This window comes from Chaetura pelagica, unplaced genomic scaffold, assembly GCF_000747805.2.
Source record: "Chaetura pelagica isolate M959 unplaced genomic scaffold, ChaPel_1.0 scaffold414, whole genome shotgun sequence".
Lineage (NCBI taxonomy): Eukaryota > Metazoa > Chordata > Aves > Apodiformes > Apodidae > Chaetura > Chaetura pelagica.
Window position 1 is genome coordinate 516,703 of NW_009952976.1, and position 17,548 is coordinate 534,250.

The 17,548-nt window shown below is 43.8% G+C and overlaps 1 protein-coding gene across 1 annotated transcript in view; it reads left to right on the forward strand.

Annotated features, from left to right (window-relative positions):
- Positions 1-11,009, forward strand: part of EP300 (E1A binding protein p300) — a 61,969-nt gene extending 50,960 nt beyond the window's left edge. Inside the window, 9 exon segments of the mRNA XM_009996349.1 lie at positions 158-308; positions 634-780; positions 1,175-1,288; positions 3,036-3,201; positions 3,866-4,030; positions 5,972-6,133; positions 6,572-6,853; positions 8,108-9,432; positions 9,434-11,009. Coding sequence (XP_009994651.1) covers positions 158-308; positions 634-780; positions 1,175-1,288; positions 3,036-3,201; positions 3,866-4,030; positions 5,972-6,133; positions 6,572-6,853; positions 8,108-9,432; positions 9,434-10,352 — 3,431 coding nt within the window. The 3' untranslated portion in view covers positions 10,353-11,009.
- The last annotated feature ends 6,539 nt before the right edge of the window (positions 11,010-17,548 follow it).

Genomic DNA, 17,548 nt, shown 5'->3' on the forward strand with positions numbered 1-17,548 from the left:
CCCCATCTAGAAGTACTAGTGTTTAAAGAATAAGCTGTAATTTTCAGTAACATGCGGCATGCATTAAAAGTCACTTTTCATTTCACATCTGAATAGAGAAATCACAGTTGAACAATTGAGTTTTATATATATTTAGAGCTATATTTTTCTCCTGCAGGGCTACCAGCTACAAGACTTGGAACCTTCTTGGAGAACAGAGTCAATGATTTCCTAAGACGACAGAATCACCCTGAGGCAGGAGAGGTTACAGTTAGAGTGGTACATGCATCTGACAAAACTGTTGAAGTAAAACCAGGAATGAAAGCAAGGTATGTTCTTTCCATTTCTAATTTTGCTTTCCTTTGGAGGTGGAAGCTATTTGAATATACTTACATGCTGCTATTTAAAAAAAGGCCATTATATTCAAAACCTCACCACAGACCAGTTATTTACAGATGTTGCAGCAGCATGCTGATTAGTTGTGATGAGTGTCATCTTCATAGTAAAAAGCGGATACCCTACGCTTGAGTAGTCTGTAAGCATTTAACTTCAAAACAGCGCTAAAGTTACACTTAGAGTAGTCCTCATCATTATTGCTTTTACCTAGTGACACAAATGTATTTGGTATTCCCCTTTACCCCCTATAATCTGCAGGTTTGTAGACAGCGGAGAGATGGCCGAGTCTTTCCCGTATCGAACAAAAGCGCTTTTTGCCTTTGAGGAGATTGATGGTGTAGACTTATGCTTCTTTGGGATGCATGTACAGGAGTATGGATCGGACTGTCCTCCACCCAATCAAAGGTGAGTATTTTATTTTGGTACCGTCTTGGTTGGGTGAACCTTCTGATGATCTGGGTAGAACTTCTGCGTTGCGTATGTGAAGATGCTTAGTGCTGTTAGTGTCTAGAAAGAAAGAAGCTTCTGTAGGGAGTATGTCCTTGGATCCATTTCTTACTGGGTGTGCTGGCTGCCAGACTGTGGATCGCTTAAGGATCCCTTGTCAGTATTCTCAGAGAAGGATTAAAGAGATGAGGCTAGAGTATCAAAAGAAAGCTGAGTTTCTAGAAGTAAATTAGGATCAGAGGCTTTGAAGATTGCTGTTGTATTGGATGCTTCAAATGCATAAAATAACGGTAGTATATGTGTAGAAGTACTTCAGTATCTCTGCTTCTCATCATGCCTTTTTCTTTTTTAGGCGAGTGTATATATCTTACCTTGACAGTGTTCACTTCTTCCGCCCCAAATGCTTGAGGACTGCTGTCTATCACGAAATACTCATTGGGTATCTCGAGTACGTCAAGAAACTAGGGTAAGTCTATTTTAACATTTTCTTCTGTGCAGCATTTATGCTGGGCTGTTCGTAGTGCAAATGAAATTCCTACATCCTATTATGCGCGATATGGTGCCTGAATGTCAACCAGTGATAGACTAACTTGGGAACAATTGTGTGTTGTTGTAAAGGAGAAAAGACAAAAAAAGGGATTTCAGACTTCTCAGGAGAGGCTTGCAATTTGGATATTTTTAGGTTTCCAAACTTATGTAAAACTTTCTTAAGTCTAAGTAGAAAAAGTAAGCCTTTTTATCCAGACCATAATTTTTACTGGCCTTGTTGGTAGTGCAGTCCTTGTGTAATGCCACTGTTTTAATCAGGTAGTTTCTTTGGGCTGGCAAGTAAGTTCTTACCCATGTTTATAAGGAGAAAGGTAAGTGTACTTTGTCTGTACTGATTAACTCTGTAACAGCTGTGTAGGGCTGCTAGGAAATCTCTTACAGAACAAGTAGTTGAAACTGAGAAGCTAAGTTAGAGGAGAATATACTTGGGACAGCACAAAAGAGAACACAGAGCAACTGAAGAAATGGGAGAGGTGGAAATTAAATGACATGATTACTGAAGTAGGAAATGCAGTGAAGTAGACATCAGTCTGTTGACAAAGGTATCCGGTGTAGCTTAGCAGAGTGTTATTAATGAAGAAATTATTAGGGAATACGTTAAGAGTAGTTGCAAGAGAAGAATTGGGGGAGTCAGAATAGAGGTGGGTGGTGCTGTGTTCAGTGCCTCAGTGAGATGGTAAGTTCCTTAGTACTTCAAAGGCACACGTTAGACTTCTTTCTACTTTTTTGCATTGTGTAGTTTCTAATCTCTGAGTCTTTAAAATTGGTGTATAGAGCTCAGGCCTGAGTTTTATTTAATGCTGTTTTCTGTGCTGATGGGTAACATCAGGTTCTCATTTTGGGAGAATAGTATGTCATGTATCATCTCTCCTGTCTCGGGCAGAAGGAATGACAACTGGCTGCAGTTCCCAGAGTTTGGGTAGGATTCTGCAGACATGTTTCTCAACAGAGCAAGGATGGTTATTTTTCTATAACTTGAGATCTCATTATTCCTCCTACTGGAGCTCTTTTCAAAAACTAATAGAGAAGAGCTGAGGATGAAGAAGTGATCTTGGTGGAATTATATTCTCTGCAGCTGCTACTACTTGAATGCCATTTATCTTCAGAGTACTTGGATTGTATACCCAATAGCAGAGGTTGACAGTGACTGTTAGTCCAAGATGTAATTCTGAAACCTTTAAAAACTGATAAATACAAGTTAAAAACCAGAGGATTCACAGTAGAAAAGTAAACTGTGTGTTTAAGTAGATCTGTTTCTAAAATGTTGCTAGATAATGAATGACTGCACTGTCTCTAAGGGTGAAGAATTCTAGCTTTTACTACTGAAATACCTAGTCTCCACCTTCCTCTTATTAGTTAGTTGGGAGGTGGCAATTGCAGGTCTGTATCAGGCTTTGATTTTTATCTAGAGTGGAAAACATGCACATTTTATATAAGCTACTCCACATACGGCGCTGAATTTTTAAAAAAGTGAAAAGATGGTAGTGCTCTCGCACGAATGACGCTGAATGAACGCTAGAATTAAAATCTCGGGGAGCTGCAATTCCTGTCCGTCTGGTAACACCAGCCAACTTCGTCGTGGCGCCATCTGGTGGCAGAGAGAAGAGCAAGCTCTGGTGTTAATCGTCAAGATCTCACATGTACTTTCTGTCTAATCTTGCTAGGTATACTACTGGACATATCTGGGCATGCCCACCTAGTGAAGGAGATGACTACATCTTCCACTGCCATCCTCCTGACCAAAAGATACCCAAACCCAAACGACTGCAAGAGTGGTACAAAAAGATGCTGGACAAATCTGTGTCAGAGCGCATTGTCCATGACTACAAGGTTTGTTAAGTGTATGTCTGTATAACAGGGGAGAGGAAGGTGGGGGGTTGACCAGTCTTGTCTTGGTTTCTTTCTTGCCTTATGCATTGTGCCTGATAATTGCCATTTATTAGTTTTAAGTGAATTGAGTACTAAAATTTATCCTCTTCAGAGAAGGTAGCTTCTGAAATTGTTCTAGCAAGAGATTTGAAATTATTCCCTAGAGCAAAGTAGATTATTGATGAACGTTGTAAAAGAGAGCAAATCTCATTTCATTAATACTATGAAAATATATGGACTCTTTAATCTTCCTTTGTTTAATAAATTGGCAGGGTTAGGCTGCCTGTGCAGTTAGAAGTATGTCAAATCTCTGGAAGTATCAGGACTTCAGCTAGTATCAACAATATAGTGACTATATTGTCCTTCTTGGTAAGTATGTGTATTGAAGTCTAGCACACAGTAATAATTTACTTCTTCAGAGTGAGAATAATTGAAATTATTTGAACTGTCTGTAACTAATGAAGTTTTAAACCTTCACTTAGAATGTGCCTTCATGACACAAACTGAATTATTAAGCTCTCTTTAGTTTGATCTTCTGGTGCTTTTTTTAAATCTCCTATTGAAAAGGTTGCTTTTACTTCTTTGACTTGTAGTAGCAGTAACCAAATGTTTTGCTCTTTTCCAGGATATATTTAAGCAGGCAACAGAAGATCGTCTAACAAGTGCAAAAGAGCTACCTTACTTTGAAGGGGATTTCTGGCCTAATGTTCTAGAGGAGAGTATTAAGGAACTGGAACAAGAGGAAGAAGAACGGAAGAGAGAAGAAAACACTAGTAATGAAAGCACAGACGTAAGAATGCTTCTGCTATTTCATTATCTAATGTAAAAGTTTTGATTATGTATGGCTAATAAAAAAAAATGGGGGACCTAGGCACTTTGTTTAACTGGGTTTTTCACCTTTCTAGCTTCACTTTTAATATAAATTTCAATTTTACATTTTATAAATTAGAGCCATACCACTAAACTACGTTTGTATGAGCAGTGGCTGCTCGTATGACTATAAGCCTGATTACCAAAGTCTATTAGATTGAAACAGCTGCTAGTTGAATATTTTGCTTCTGAAATCCAATTATTATCAGTGTTCATGCTGCAACCTCAGCCTGACTTGGAAGCTTTTTCCTTTAGCTGTTGAATAGTGGCTCTTTTCTTTATAACTTAAATGTTCTAATACCAATCTTAGCACAATATTTTGAGAAAGTAAAAGCACTGCGATTTAGTAATTTACTCTGGGTTTTTTAGTATAAAGTTTTAAGGCTTAAACACTGTTTCTTTGTCACCTTATTAGATAATAAATTTTATTGGGATTTAGAATTAATCTTTTCCCTGGAAGAACTTTGGATCAAAACATTGGTTTTAACATTACAACTAGACTTTGTGGTTGTCCTGTGCTGCTCTTTGCAATACCTCCTTTCAAGGACTTAGTTTATTCAAAGTGCAAAAGTAACCTGGGAATTAGGCAATTTGATATCAAGTTTGCATTGACTAATGTCTTACTTGGGTAGGTATTATTTAAAGGTCTGTTTTCCACTTGGCATAGCTGCAAGTTCCCATTTCTGATACGCCAGAAACCAGTCATGAGGAATAACCTAGCTCAGTCTAAGAGGTTGGTCAGCACTTAGTTGATCCTTCACAGCAGTTTGGCCCCAGACCCCTTCAGTGGGCAAGCTTGCAGCATATTACTACTTAACCCTATTATTGAAAGCAGTTTTAACTCTTTATTGACCCCATGTTTCAACTTGTGAAAAGAAGGCAATAATAAACTGTACTGTCAAATGACATGAGAACCTGGGGAGGTTTAGGTTGGATATGAGGAAGCACTTCCTCACGGAAAGAGTAATCAGACATTCCTGGAGGTGTTTAAGGAAAGACTGGATGTGGCACTTAGTGCCATGGTCTATCTGATGCGTTGTTAGGTCATAGGTTGGACTTCATTCTGTCAGAGGTCTTTTCCAGCCTCATTAATTCTGTGATTCTGTAATAGTCATTCCTCTTCACTGGAAATTTTTATCCTGAGAAAAAGTATTTTAAGCTTAGAAAAAATGTTTCTTTGGATAAGAATTGCTTTGATCCTTGATAATCATAGGCTGTAGTGTTTTGGAGGGCCCTCTGAGAAACACAAAGAAGAATAAACTGTTCATTGCTAATTGATCATAATTTAAATGAAAATGACCTGCTTTGTTCTACTGCTGAAGATATGACAGGAGGAAGGTGCATATTAGAAAAGGCACTCCTAATGAACGACAGCTTTGTATCAAAATCCATTTAATGCAGTCTATTAAAAATAAAAATAAATTGGTCAAAGAGCTGTAGTAAAATAAACCTAGGTGGATTAAGTCTTTCTTACCTCAGTAGTGCAATGTCAGCTGTACTTATCAGTTATTTTTAGTTTAGAATTGAATTGAAAAGCCATCTGCTGAATCTTTTTGTGATTATCCAAGAAGTTCTTCAGTGTTCAACTATAGCAGACAAACAGGTTTCAGTAAATAACATTTTCTTTGCACTTTCTAAGCATTTATGCTTCTAAATTTTTTAGAACTATGTACTACTGATATTTATCTTCTGGTGTGATTCTAATTGAATTAATTTAGTGTTTCAGGGGACCCTGGTAAGTGTCTTCAGAGTAAACTATTTTTAAATGTTTTTATCTGCAGTTAGAGAAGATGTGAAAGTAGTAAAATGCTGATGTGGTTTGACTTAGATACCTGACATAAAATGCCTTTAACATTAATAGGTGAGCAAGGGAGACAGCAAAAATGCCAAAAAGAAGAATAATAAGAAGACAAGTAAGAACAAGAGCAGCTTGAGTCGTGGCAATAAGAAAAAGTCTGGCATGCCCAATGTGTCCAACGACCTCTCCCAAAAGCTGTATGCCACTATGGAGAAGCACAAGGAGGTAAGATTTGGTAGAATGAGAAATACGTATTTTACAGGAGTAAAGCAGTGTACAAAGCTTTGATGCTTCAAACAGAGTTGTGCCTTGTAAATTATACAGGTTTGGCTGGAGAATTGAGTGGTCTACCACACAAGTACCAGTAAGTCTGGGCGTTCTTTTCTGTGAGGGCTGTTGGGGTAAATACAACTGTGCTTGTACAGAACTTCCTGACAGCCTAGATTGTCACAACAGTTTTATTGTTCAGTCCAATGCTTCTTACCTAATGCTTTAGAAGAAGGTAATCTTACAAAGCACCCAGAGGTTTGAAATTTCCCAGTCCTTACAAGCATACCACATCTCATGTGTTAGTTGATCATGGAGTTGTAAACTTTATGTGTAATGAAGTTTGACCAAAACATTTTGGTAAGTGCTGGCATATTAAGTCTTTTTCCTTTTCAGGTCTTCTTTGTCATCCGTCTCATTGCTGGCCCTGCAGCCAACTCCCTGCCTCCCATTGTTGAGCCTGACCCACTCATTCCGTGTGACCTGATGGATGGGCGTGATGCTTTCTTAACCCTTGCTAGAGACAAGCACCTCGAGTTCTCCTCACTACGAAGGGCTCAGTGGTCAACCATGTGCATGCTGGTGGAACTGCATACCCAGAGCCAAGACCGCTTTGTTTACACCTGCAATGAGTGCAAGCATCACGTGGAGACCAGATGGCACTGCACTGTTTGTGAGGTATGCTTGGTGAAGTGTTCCCTGCTTGTGTTCCCCTATCTTTTTACCTCCACTAATTTCTCAGTATTAACTGATGGAAAAGGGTCTGTACAGCTCACCTTCAGGCAGTTCAGAAAGAAAAGAGAAGGAATGTTTTCTGTAACAGGCAGTTCTACTAATCTGCTATTTGGTGTGATTTTTGTCATCTGCTTTAAAGCTGTGAAGAACTGAAGTAGCAGAATCACATTTCTTGTAGTTTATTCAAGGTGCTGCTGCTTAAGCAGTTAGGAACTGTAGCATTTGCTTGGGCTGTAATGATAGACCCAGTGCATCTTTTGTTATTCCAGAGTCACAAGCTTTGTGTTAAGGTATTTCTGTGAACATGGTTCTCTGTTGGTTTACTGGCATAGAGGTTGTGCTGTGCTCCTATACTTGGGTGACTTCTGCTACCCTATTCTCTCTCTGTAGAATGCTGCTGACATAATTCTTGTCTTCAGAAGTGTTAGCAGTAGCAGTGTGTTTGAAGATCAAGCCCAGTGGTCTGGGTCAATGTGGTGCCCTCCACAGGGGACTAACCTTGAATCTGGTTTGTAACTTTCTTAGCCTGCTGGAAGGAAATTACTGTCTCGGATTCAGTTCTGAAAAGCTCTCATTAAAATATGGTGCTCTGGTTTCCTGGTATATACCAAAAAAAAAGTTATATATTCCTTATGGATTAAGGAATTCTGAGGACTTGGATCTTCTTCTTAAGTATCAACTATTGAGCCCAAAATATTGTGCTGTTGCTTTCACAGATTGTGAATTCTGTTCTGTTCTTCTGCCCAGTATGCTGTGCTGTTTAACTGAAAATACGTAGTTTTCGTTCTCCTTTCTTTTTGAAAATTCGTACCTCTCTTGCCTTCTTTTGAAACAGCAGCAGATGGGCAGCTGTTTGTTCCTTGCCTTTTTCTTCTCTTTTCCTGTCAGGAAAGAAAGGGATTTTTCTGGCCCAGCTGAATCATGTGTGACTTACTAGCTCAGAGCAAACCTGTTTTTCAAGCTATATGTATTTGTGTAGATTTCAGACACCCTTGTGCCCACACACTTTCCCTGGCTGGTATTTGGATTTATTCCTTCTCCAGTACCTCAACATGGTGTGAAAGATTTAATTTTTTCCCTAGAGCAACAATTTGTCTGAAACATACTGGGACTAATTTGTTGAGGTAGCATGACATCATTTATGTATTGTATGGGGTTTCAGGAACACTTATAACTTTTCCTGCATTGCCTTTGCAGGATTATGACCTGTGCATCACCTGCTATAACACTAAAAACCATGACCACAAGATGGAAAAACTAGGCCTTGGTCTAGATGATGAGAGTAACAACCAGCAGACTGCGACCACCCAGAGCCCTGGTGATTCCCGCCGCCTGAGCATTCAGCGCTGCATCCAGTCTCTGGTCCACGCCTGCCAGTGTCGTAACGCCAACTGCTCGCTGCCGTCCTGCCAGAAGATGAAACGGGTTGTCCAGCACACCAAAGGCTGCAAACGCAAAACCAACGGAGGGTGTCCCATCTGCAAGCAACTCATTGCTCTCTGCTGCTACCATGCAAAGCACTGCCAGGAGAACAAGTGCCCAGTGCCCTTCTGCCTCAACATTAAACACAAGCTCCGTCAACAGCAACTTCAGCACCGCCTGCAACAGGCGCAGATGCTCCGGAGGAGAATGGCGAGTATGCAGCGGACCGGTGTGGTGGGCCAGCAGCAAGGATTGCCCTCGCCCACACCAGCCACCCCCACAACTCCAACGGGTCAGCAGCCCCCAACACCGCAAACGCCACAACCCCAGCCTCCGCCCCAGCCTGCCTCGCAGCCTCAACCTGCACCTCCCAACAGTATGCCACCCTACACCATGCCAAGAACTCAGCCCCCCAGCGCTGTGTCACAGGGCAAGGCAGGTGGCCAGGTGACACCTCCAACTCCGCCCCAGCCGCCTCAACCGCCAGTTCAGGGTCCTCCTCCAGCAGCAGTGGAAATAGCCATGCAGATCCAGCGGGCAGCGGAGACCCAGCGTCAGATGGCACAGGTTCAGATCTTCCAAAGACCAATTCAGCACCAGATGCCCCAAATGCCGCCTATGGGAATGAACCCTCCACAGATAGGCAGAGGTCCTGGTGGTCATATAGATCAAGGAATGGGGCCAGCGGGAATGCAGCAGCAGCCACCGTGGGTGCAGGGGGGCTTACCCCAAACTCAGCTGCAGCCTGGAATGCAGAGGCCATCCATGATGTCAGTAGCCCAGCCAGGTCAGCCGATGAATATGGCACCTCAGCCAGGGATGGGTCAGGTACCTGGCGCTGCTCAGCCCAAACAACCACCTCTGCCCCAGGCTGCCTTACAAAACCTACTGCGGACTCTCAGGTCTCCCAGTTCACCCATGCAGCAGCAGCAGGTGCTTAACATCCTTCACTCCAATCCTCAGCTGCTGGCTGCTTTCATCAAGCAGCGGGCGGCCAAGTATGCAGGGTCCCAGAACCCGCAGGGAATGGCAAGTCAGCCTGGCATGCCCAAGGGTCAGCCGGGGCTCCAGCCGCAGCCGGCCATGCCAGGGCAGCAAGGGGCACCCCAACCCAGCCATGCAGAACATGAACCCCATGCAAGCAGGAGTGCAGAGGCCCAGCATGCCCCAGCAGCAGCCACAGCAGCAGCCGCAGCAGGCCATGGCTGGGATGAATCCTCAGGCACAGCAGATGAATATGAATCACTCGGGGATGGCTCCCCAGTTCCGCGACCTCCTGATAAGGCGGCACCAAATGTTGGAGCAGCAGCGCCACCAGCAGCAACAGCAGCAGCAGGGAGCAGGACCAGCACTGGGGCCAGGAATGGCCAACCACAACCAGTTTCAGCAGCCCCAGGGCGTTGGGTATCCCCAACAGCAGCAGCAGCAACAGCAGCAGCAGCAGCAGCGAATGCAGCATCACATGCAGCAGATGCAGCAAGGAAACATGGGACAAATAAGCCAGCTTCCACAGGCGATGAGTGCAGAGACAGGAGCCAGTTTGCAGCAAGCTTTCCAGCAGAGGCTCCTTCAGCAGCAGATGGGGTCCCCAGCTCAGCCCAATCCTATGAGCCCCCAGCAGCACATGCTCCCCAATCAGGCCCAGTCCCCACACCTACAGGGCCAGCAGCTCCCTTCATCGCTTACCAATCAAGTGCGTTCTCCGCAGCCTGTACCCTCACCGCGGCCCCAGTCCCAGCCCCCCCATTCCAGCCCATCTCCCCGGATGCAACCTCAGCCTTCTCCGCACCACGTCTCCCCGCAGACCAGCTCCCCACATCCAGGACTGGTAGCTGCCCAGGCGAACCCCATGGATCAAGGGCACTTTGCCAGCCCGGACCAGAGTGCAATGCTTTCCCAGCTCGCTAGCAATCCTGGCATGGCAGGCCTCCATGGTACAAGCGCCACGGAACTGGGGCTCAGCTCCGAGAACTCAGACTTGAATTCAAACCTTTCACAGAGTACACTAGACATACACTAGACACGTTGTAGCATTTTGGGAGCAAAAAAAAAAAAATTAGAAAAGAAAAGAAAAAACTTATTTTCTCAAGACTTTTTGTACTGAAGACAAATTTTTTTGAATCTTTCTTAGCTAAAACAACATTTTTCCCTGGAACACATCTGAACTCTGCAGCAGTAGTTTGTGGTTTTAAAAACAAACCAACAACGAACCTGAGGGACAGTAGAGTACAAAGAATATATTTTTGTTATGGCTGGAATCATAACCAGTCCTTTTTCTTGTTTTGTTTTGGTTTTTTTTTTCCTTGTGTGCGTTGGGGAGGTCAGGGGAAGAGGGTGGTCTTTTGGCTGTTCACCGAAGGATGCCCTACTCATGCCTCCAATAGGTTTTATTTTTTTTTAAATTAATGAAAATATGTAATATTGATAGTTATTATTTACTGAGGCAGATGGTAAACATTTTCCCTATTCTGGTTTTTCTTCAAGTCACTGCAAAAAAACAAACATCACAACAAAACAACAACCAACAAAAACAAAAACCACAGGAGAACCTTTTCCTAAAACCGGAGGACAAAAGGGGTTAATGTTGCTTTAAAAATACATTACATATATAAATATATATATATAAAAATAAATACCAATCTTTTCCTCTTTGGTTGGAAATATGTCAATTCTTTGAAAAATGTGTAAAAATATTAAATAACTCGGTCCCCTCCTGAAGTCTACTTTTGTCCTCCAAGAATTTTCTATACAAGAGTCTGAGCTTAAAAACTTCAAGTATTAAAATAATTTGTACATGTAGAGAGAAGACAACATTTTTGCAAATACACAGGGGCAGCTGCCAAATGGATGTAGTATATATATTGTGGTTTCTGTTTTCTTGAAAGAATTTTTTTTGTTATTTTTACATCTAACAAAGGAAAAAAAATAAAAAAGAGGGTAAGAAACAATTCCAGTGGGATGATTTTAACCTGAGAAAAAGTCCCCGGGGTTTCTTCTTTATGCTTGCTTTCTCTCTCCCATGCCCCTTTCCCACCCTCTTCCACTTTCTGTAAAACTTGAAAATAGAAAGCAAAAAACCCTCAAATGTTGTAAATCATGCAATTAAAGTTGATTACTTATAAATATGAACTTTCAATCACTGTATAGACTGTTAAAAATTGATTTCTTATTACCTATTGTTAAATAAACTGTGTGAGACAGACAGCCTGTTTTTAATGTTTCCCTTCTCTACCACACGTGTTGCTTGATCTTAAGATGGTGGGGGTAGCAGAATATATGCTCCTTAATTCAAATGTTTGCTTTTTAGACATTGGAGAGTTATTTAATGTATATGACTTTTTAAATGCAAATCTCTAATAAGGGACGTGGAGTAATCATTAGTCTCCTAAATGGACACTTTTGGTACAGCTCTGCATTCGCATTTGTTCCCAGCATGTATCTTACCAAAGAACCGAGGTCTAACCTCAGCAGTTGTGCCAGTCAGCTGTATCCCACCCCGCTCACCTGGCCTGGGAGCAGCTGATCTTCAAAGGACCTATTTTGCGTTTTGAAATGAGAACTATTGTTTGGATATGTGATATTAAAAGATCCTATTTCACTTGGAAATACATTGTACACCGTTTGGCACCAGAGTGTGAGCGTGAGGTCGGCTTGTGTGGAAGTCCCATAGAGACTGCTGAGGTGGCGTGTGGGTGCCCTGTCACTTCGTGTTGCATGTGGTGACCTACCAGATGTATGGTCAGTTACCATATATTACACATATTTTGGGGATTTCCTGAACGGAAATGCTTCAACAGCAGAGGGCGTGTGTAGTAAACCCAGTTGTGTGCTGCCTGTAGTTGCGTGCGTGTGGAGCTAATGTCATCATGTAAGAATATGATGTGTGTTGCATGCTGGCAGGGCACCATGTGTGTGGTTGGCCTCTTGAGGGCTTCCCAAAATACAGCCTTATTCTGTGTGTTAGCTGGCTGTCTAGGGAATAACTTGTGCCAGGGCATTACAGACCTGGAAGACCCGGATGTGAGCAGAGCACAAATGCGTAATGCCAGTTGTGTTGTGAGCATCAGCATATCCACAAATCCCAGGAAAAGACTGACAGCAACAAGCCATCCTTAGGAAACTGCTGGTTGGAAGATGATGACAAGTGGAACCTGGACAAATAGAATGGGAGCCTCAGCCAAGTGCCAAACAAAAGTGTGGGCAGATATTCAAGGCTGTTAGATTGGGAGTGAGATACTTGACATTTGGGTATAAATAGAAAGTAGGACAATTAATCTCATCTAAAAAATGTGTATTTCCAACATCAGCAAGATGTTGGAAAGTCCCTGGAAGGCTTATGGAAAGAAGCTGTGTATTTTGGTATTCCCCCCCTCGATAATTCTCAAACTAATCAAGCCCATGTTGCACAGACCAGCTCTGCACCAAGTCCAAAAGTACCTGATCTGCTCTGGGAGGAACTGCTCTGGGCCTGCGCTAAAGGAGAGCAGAGGACAAGACGCATGTTGAATGCTAGGGCAGCAGACTGGGATGGTCCAGAGCTGCATTCTCTTGTCCCAGTCATGGCAAGCTTTCCTCTTCCCCCACCCAAGCAAAGCTTAGTTTTACTTTCAGGCTGGAGCATAAATAAAATTCCTTCTGACCACATCCTGGCTAGCAACGTGTAAAACGTGCCCAGCTTTCTGACTTGCATGCTTTTCAAGCATCCCAACACGGGGGCATGAATGAAGGCTATTTGCCACATTAACAAAACACTTGTTTAGAATTTTGAATTTGTGTTGACTCACATGGGAGCATTTGGTCTGTGCTGAAGTGGGGAAGCATCGAGATTTTGCAGAGGAGCTTTGGTTTAAAGAGCTACAGATCTTCCACTTTTGAATGTCAACATAGTGACTTGCTGAAAAGATGCTATGAGGCCTTTTATGTGACCGCACTGCTGCTGTCCCTCTTTGTAGATGCTGTTGAGCCAAGTTGAAATGTTGTGGGTTTTTTGGAGTGGTATGGATGATTGAGGGTCTTGAATTTGTATGGGGTTTCTTTCCCTTACGTGTATTTGCCACTTTTTTCCCTGCTTCTACTGGAGAACCAGAACTCACCAGTTGGGGAAATGCTGTGGCTGACTGGGGAAGTGGTAGGATAGCAACAAAATTAGGATGTCATCTTTATTGCTGCTGTGTGCATCTAAGGGTACGTTGTTTCACTTTGACCAGCAACAACCTCACATGCAACTCTCTAGCAGGGCGATCAAAGATCTATTGTCCAGTCACAATGATGCAAATGCATCTAGTAAAATAATAGGCAGCTCAGTGATGTAAATTTTCTAATGCGTATCCCTTCCAGCACCCCTTTGAGTCCCAGGGTCGATGACTGAAGTAGCAGGTGGGGAGGACCTGCAGTCACACAGAGGAGTATAACGCTGGTTTCTTCCTCACTCTTGGGGTCTTGTAAAAAATAAATTTGCTCTTCCCCAGTTCGTTGTTCCACATTATGTACAAGTTTACCATTTACGGAGTGTTTTACATATGTTGCACACTTGTTCTTCCTTACCCCGAAAACTGGTTTTACACAGCTCCTGCTTACTCTGATGACTTGGCTACCTGTGAATTGCTAATAGCCCTAGGCCTGCAGTATTGTCTCATGACTGGATGTGTCTGCATTGTGGTTGGTTTGGCTTTCAAATTCTGGTGTGGTAGATGCCTTATTCTAAGAAGAGCCACTTGTTAGTACAGAATGACTGAGGTGGGCAGACACTTCTGGGAACTGTCTAGTCCAGCTCTCTGCTCAAAGCAGAGTCACCTAAAGGAGGTTGCATGCTGCTGCATCCAGATGAGTATCTCCAGGATGGAGGTGCCACCTCTTGTCCACCTCTGTGGACAAGGTAAGATCCCCCTAAGCCTTCTCTCCATGCCAAACAGTCCCAGCTCTCCCAGCCCGTCCTTGCATGACAAGATGCTTCAGTCCCCTCATCATCTTCCTGACCCTTTGCTAAGTTCACTCTGTGATGTCCATATCGCTCCTGTACTGGAGAGCCCAGACCTGGATGTAACATTCCAGATGTGTCTCTATGTCACAAGGGCACATTGTTGGCATATTGTTCAACTTGCCATTAGGACCCTCAGGTCCTTTTTTGCCAGGCTGCCTTGCAGTATGTGCTGGTGCATGGGGTTGTTCCTCCCAAATGCAAGAATTTCCCTTAGTTGAACTTCACAAAGTTCCTGGCAGCCCATTCCTTCAGCCTGCTGAGGTGCTTCTGGATGGCAGCACCATGCTTTGGTGTATCTGCCACTCCTCCCAGTTTTGTAATGTCTGTAAAATTCTTCTGCCCCATCTTCTGCATCACTATCAAAGATGATGTTAAACAGTACTAGCCCCAGTACCAACTCCTGGAGTATGTCGCTAGTGACTTGTCTCCACAGGACTTTGTGCCACTGATCCCAACCCTCCAGTCCATCTTGCTATCTATTTATCTAGCCCATGAGTTGTCAGAGATAGTGTCAAAAGCCTACAGTAAGTTCAAGGTAACGCTCACTGCTCTCCTCCCATTGACCAAGAGTTGTAGAATCACAGAAAGCTGTAAGGTTGCTTAAGTGTGATTTTACCTTTATAAACGCATCGTGACTACTCCAGTTCACTTTCTTGGCTTTAATGTGTTTGGAAATGGTCTCTGGGAACATTTGCTCTGCCACTTTCCCAGGGATTGAGGTGAGGCTGACTGTCCCGTAGTTCCTGAGATTCCATTCCTTCAGACAGGAGTTCATTCTTCTACTCCTCAGGAACTTCCCCTCCCTGTGTCACTTCAACCTTATAATAGAGAGTGGCCTTGCAATGACATCAGGCAGCTCCCTCAGCACTTGGGTGTGCAACCATGAAGTCCCATGAACTAGTTTGTTTAAACTAGTCCCATGTCTAGTTTGTTTAAATGTTCTCTAACCAGATTCTGCTTCACAGAGAGTGTTTCCTTGCTCCCACAGGTCTCAGGGAGGTGGTATTTCTGAAAGCAGGGAACTTCAGAGAGTCACACAGATGTGCTGATTTCCCAGTAAAGTTTTAAGAGCTTTTCCCAGGAAGCTGTCCTCCCAGCATGTCCTTGTTTTCATGCATATATGTGGGCTGGGCCCCCACCTGCCACATACCAAGATCTCTCCTGCCCACATCATGCTGCATGGTTTGCTTGCCAAGCTAGCCCATCACTTCCTCATTTGATTGTCAGTTCTCCTGTCCCTCACCTGTTGTCTCTGGCTTAAAGTTCTCTTGGCTGAGCAGCCGTTGTCCACTTAGCAAAGATGTTTTTGCCCCCTTGGTCATATGGATCCTTTCTCTTCATGACAGTCCTTGATGCTTGAAGACTGTCCCATGGTCAGAAAAGCTGAATCCCTGTTGACACCAGCTGCACAACCAGTTGTTGACCTGCAGGCTGCATCTGTTGCCCTTGAAGTTCTTCTTCCTCACCAGTACAAGACTACTTAGCCCCTCTTATTGTGCCCATGGCATCCAGAGCCACACAGTCACACTTGATATGCTTTGGGTCTCCTCTTGCAATATTATTGATGCCCATGTGGAAGAGCAGCAGGGAGGTTAACAGTGGCGGGACAAGCCCTGGCAGCCTCTCCATAACATCCCAGATCTGAGAACCCAGCAAGCAGCACATGTCCTTAGGCAGGTTGGTAGATGGTGACCTTCATCCACTGCAGCAGGAAGTCTCTCACTACCAGCACCCACCACTTCTGCATGATGTTGCTGCACGACTCAGGACCAGGAGGTTCAGACGTTTCACTGGACACAGCTCCAAGCCTCACATCTGCTGTGAAGGCACTGAACAGATTCTTGTTTCCTGTACATGTGCAGGTGGAGCAGGAGACATGGAGCCACAAGTCAAAAGCTTCCAGCCTTCGTCATCAAGTGAGTCTTTGATTCCCAACCTGATGAGCACAGACTTTGCCTTCACTACAGATGGGGGTTTCAGGCTTTTGAAAGTGGAGGGTGTCCAAGAAGATCCTGTTCTGCCCTAGCCTCAGCCAAAGCAAAAAGCCTAAAATATTCCCTGTAGCACAAAGATTTGCAAAGCCGTATCCTCCTGCAGGAGAGCTCAGCCTGGGTGGAGGCTCTGACATTACAGGGAGAGCTGTTCCAATGACTGCAGGAGACCATGCCATGTGGCACATCAACCCCCTTGCTGAGCACGGGGACCCTGACCCCCTCTGTGCACCGCACTGTGCAAACCCCTGCCTCTGTTAACTGCTCTCCAGGAGCTGTGCTCTAGGCCCAGCACAGGCTTCTCCCTGGTACCTGCTATCTATTAGTTGCAATAATATCTATGCATTGTGTCACATCAGATAACTGTAAAACACCAAATCAATGTTGGTACCAGTCACCTGTCATTAGACAATTGTTACAACAGTGAAACAAGCTACAGCACAGCTCCTGGCAGGCCAAGTCCAGACAAAGCCTGACAGTGCCCAAGTTACTCAAATGATGCAGAGCTTGTGACCTCTTACAAAATTGGCAGCACATTACAAGCTGAGTCAGTGACACTCATTTCAGCTTCTGCTTCCTTTTCCAGTGTTTCCTCCAGTATTTGATGCATGCTTAGTTTGTCAGCAAAAAACTCGCCTCTTGTTTCCAAAATGGTGTTTTTACACACACCATGTCCTTGCTTGTGCTCCTCTCAGTTCCAGCCAAAGTCAAGGACTCTGGAGAGTCTGGAGCAGATCCTTTACTGAAAGACAGCAGTAGCCAGAAGCATCTGCTCCTAATGACTGGTTCTGCTTAAGTTTGTGAAGAGGCCTCCTACCCTTAAAATGGGCTTTTATTTGAAGAACAGCCATATGTTGCCCTGGCTGGGGAATGTTTGTTTTTACAAACCGTCTTATAGGCTGCCCTTTGTACAACACAACCCTTGGGTAACTGTCAGTTTTCACAAGGAGCCATTTCCTCCCTTGGCTCATCAAAACAGGTCACCTGCTATAGATCCCAGCCTGAGACAGAGCCTAGCCCAGCTCCTGAAAGTGTGAGAGCACAGTGGGCTCCATGTGCAGTGGCTGCATCATGATTGAAAAGCCACTGAGCTGCTCCATCAGCCTTGACAGGCATGTTGTGTGCATTGACATCTGCCTGCCCAACTTACACCTGGCACTTCGTTTAGAAAAATGAGGGTTTGATGATTTGCTTGAGTTGCTTTAGTTGCATTGCCTTAGAAAAGGGTCTCAGTTGTAACTTCCC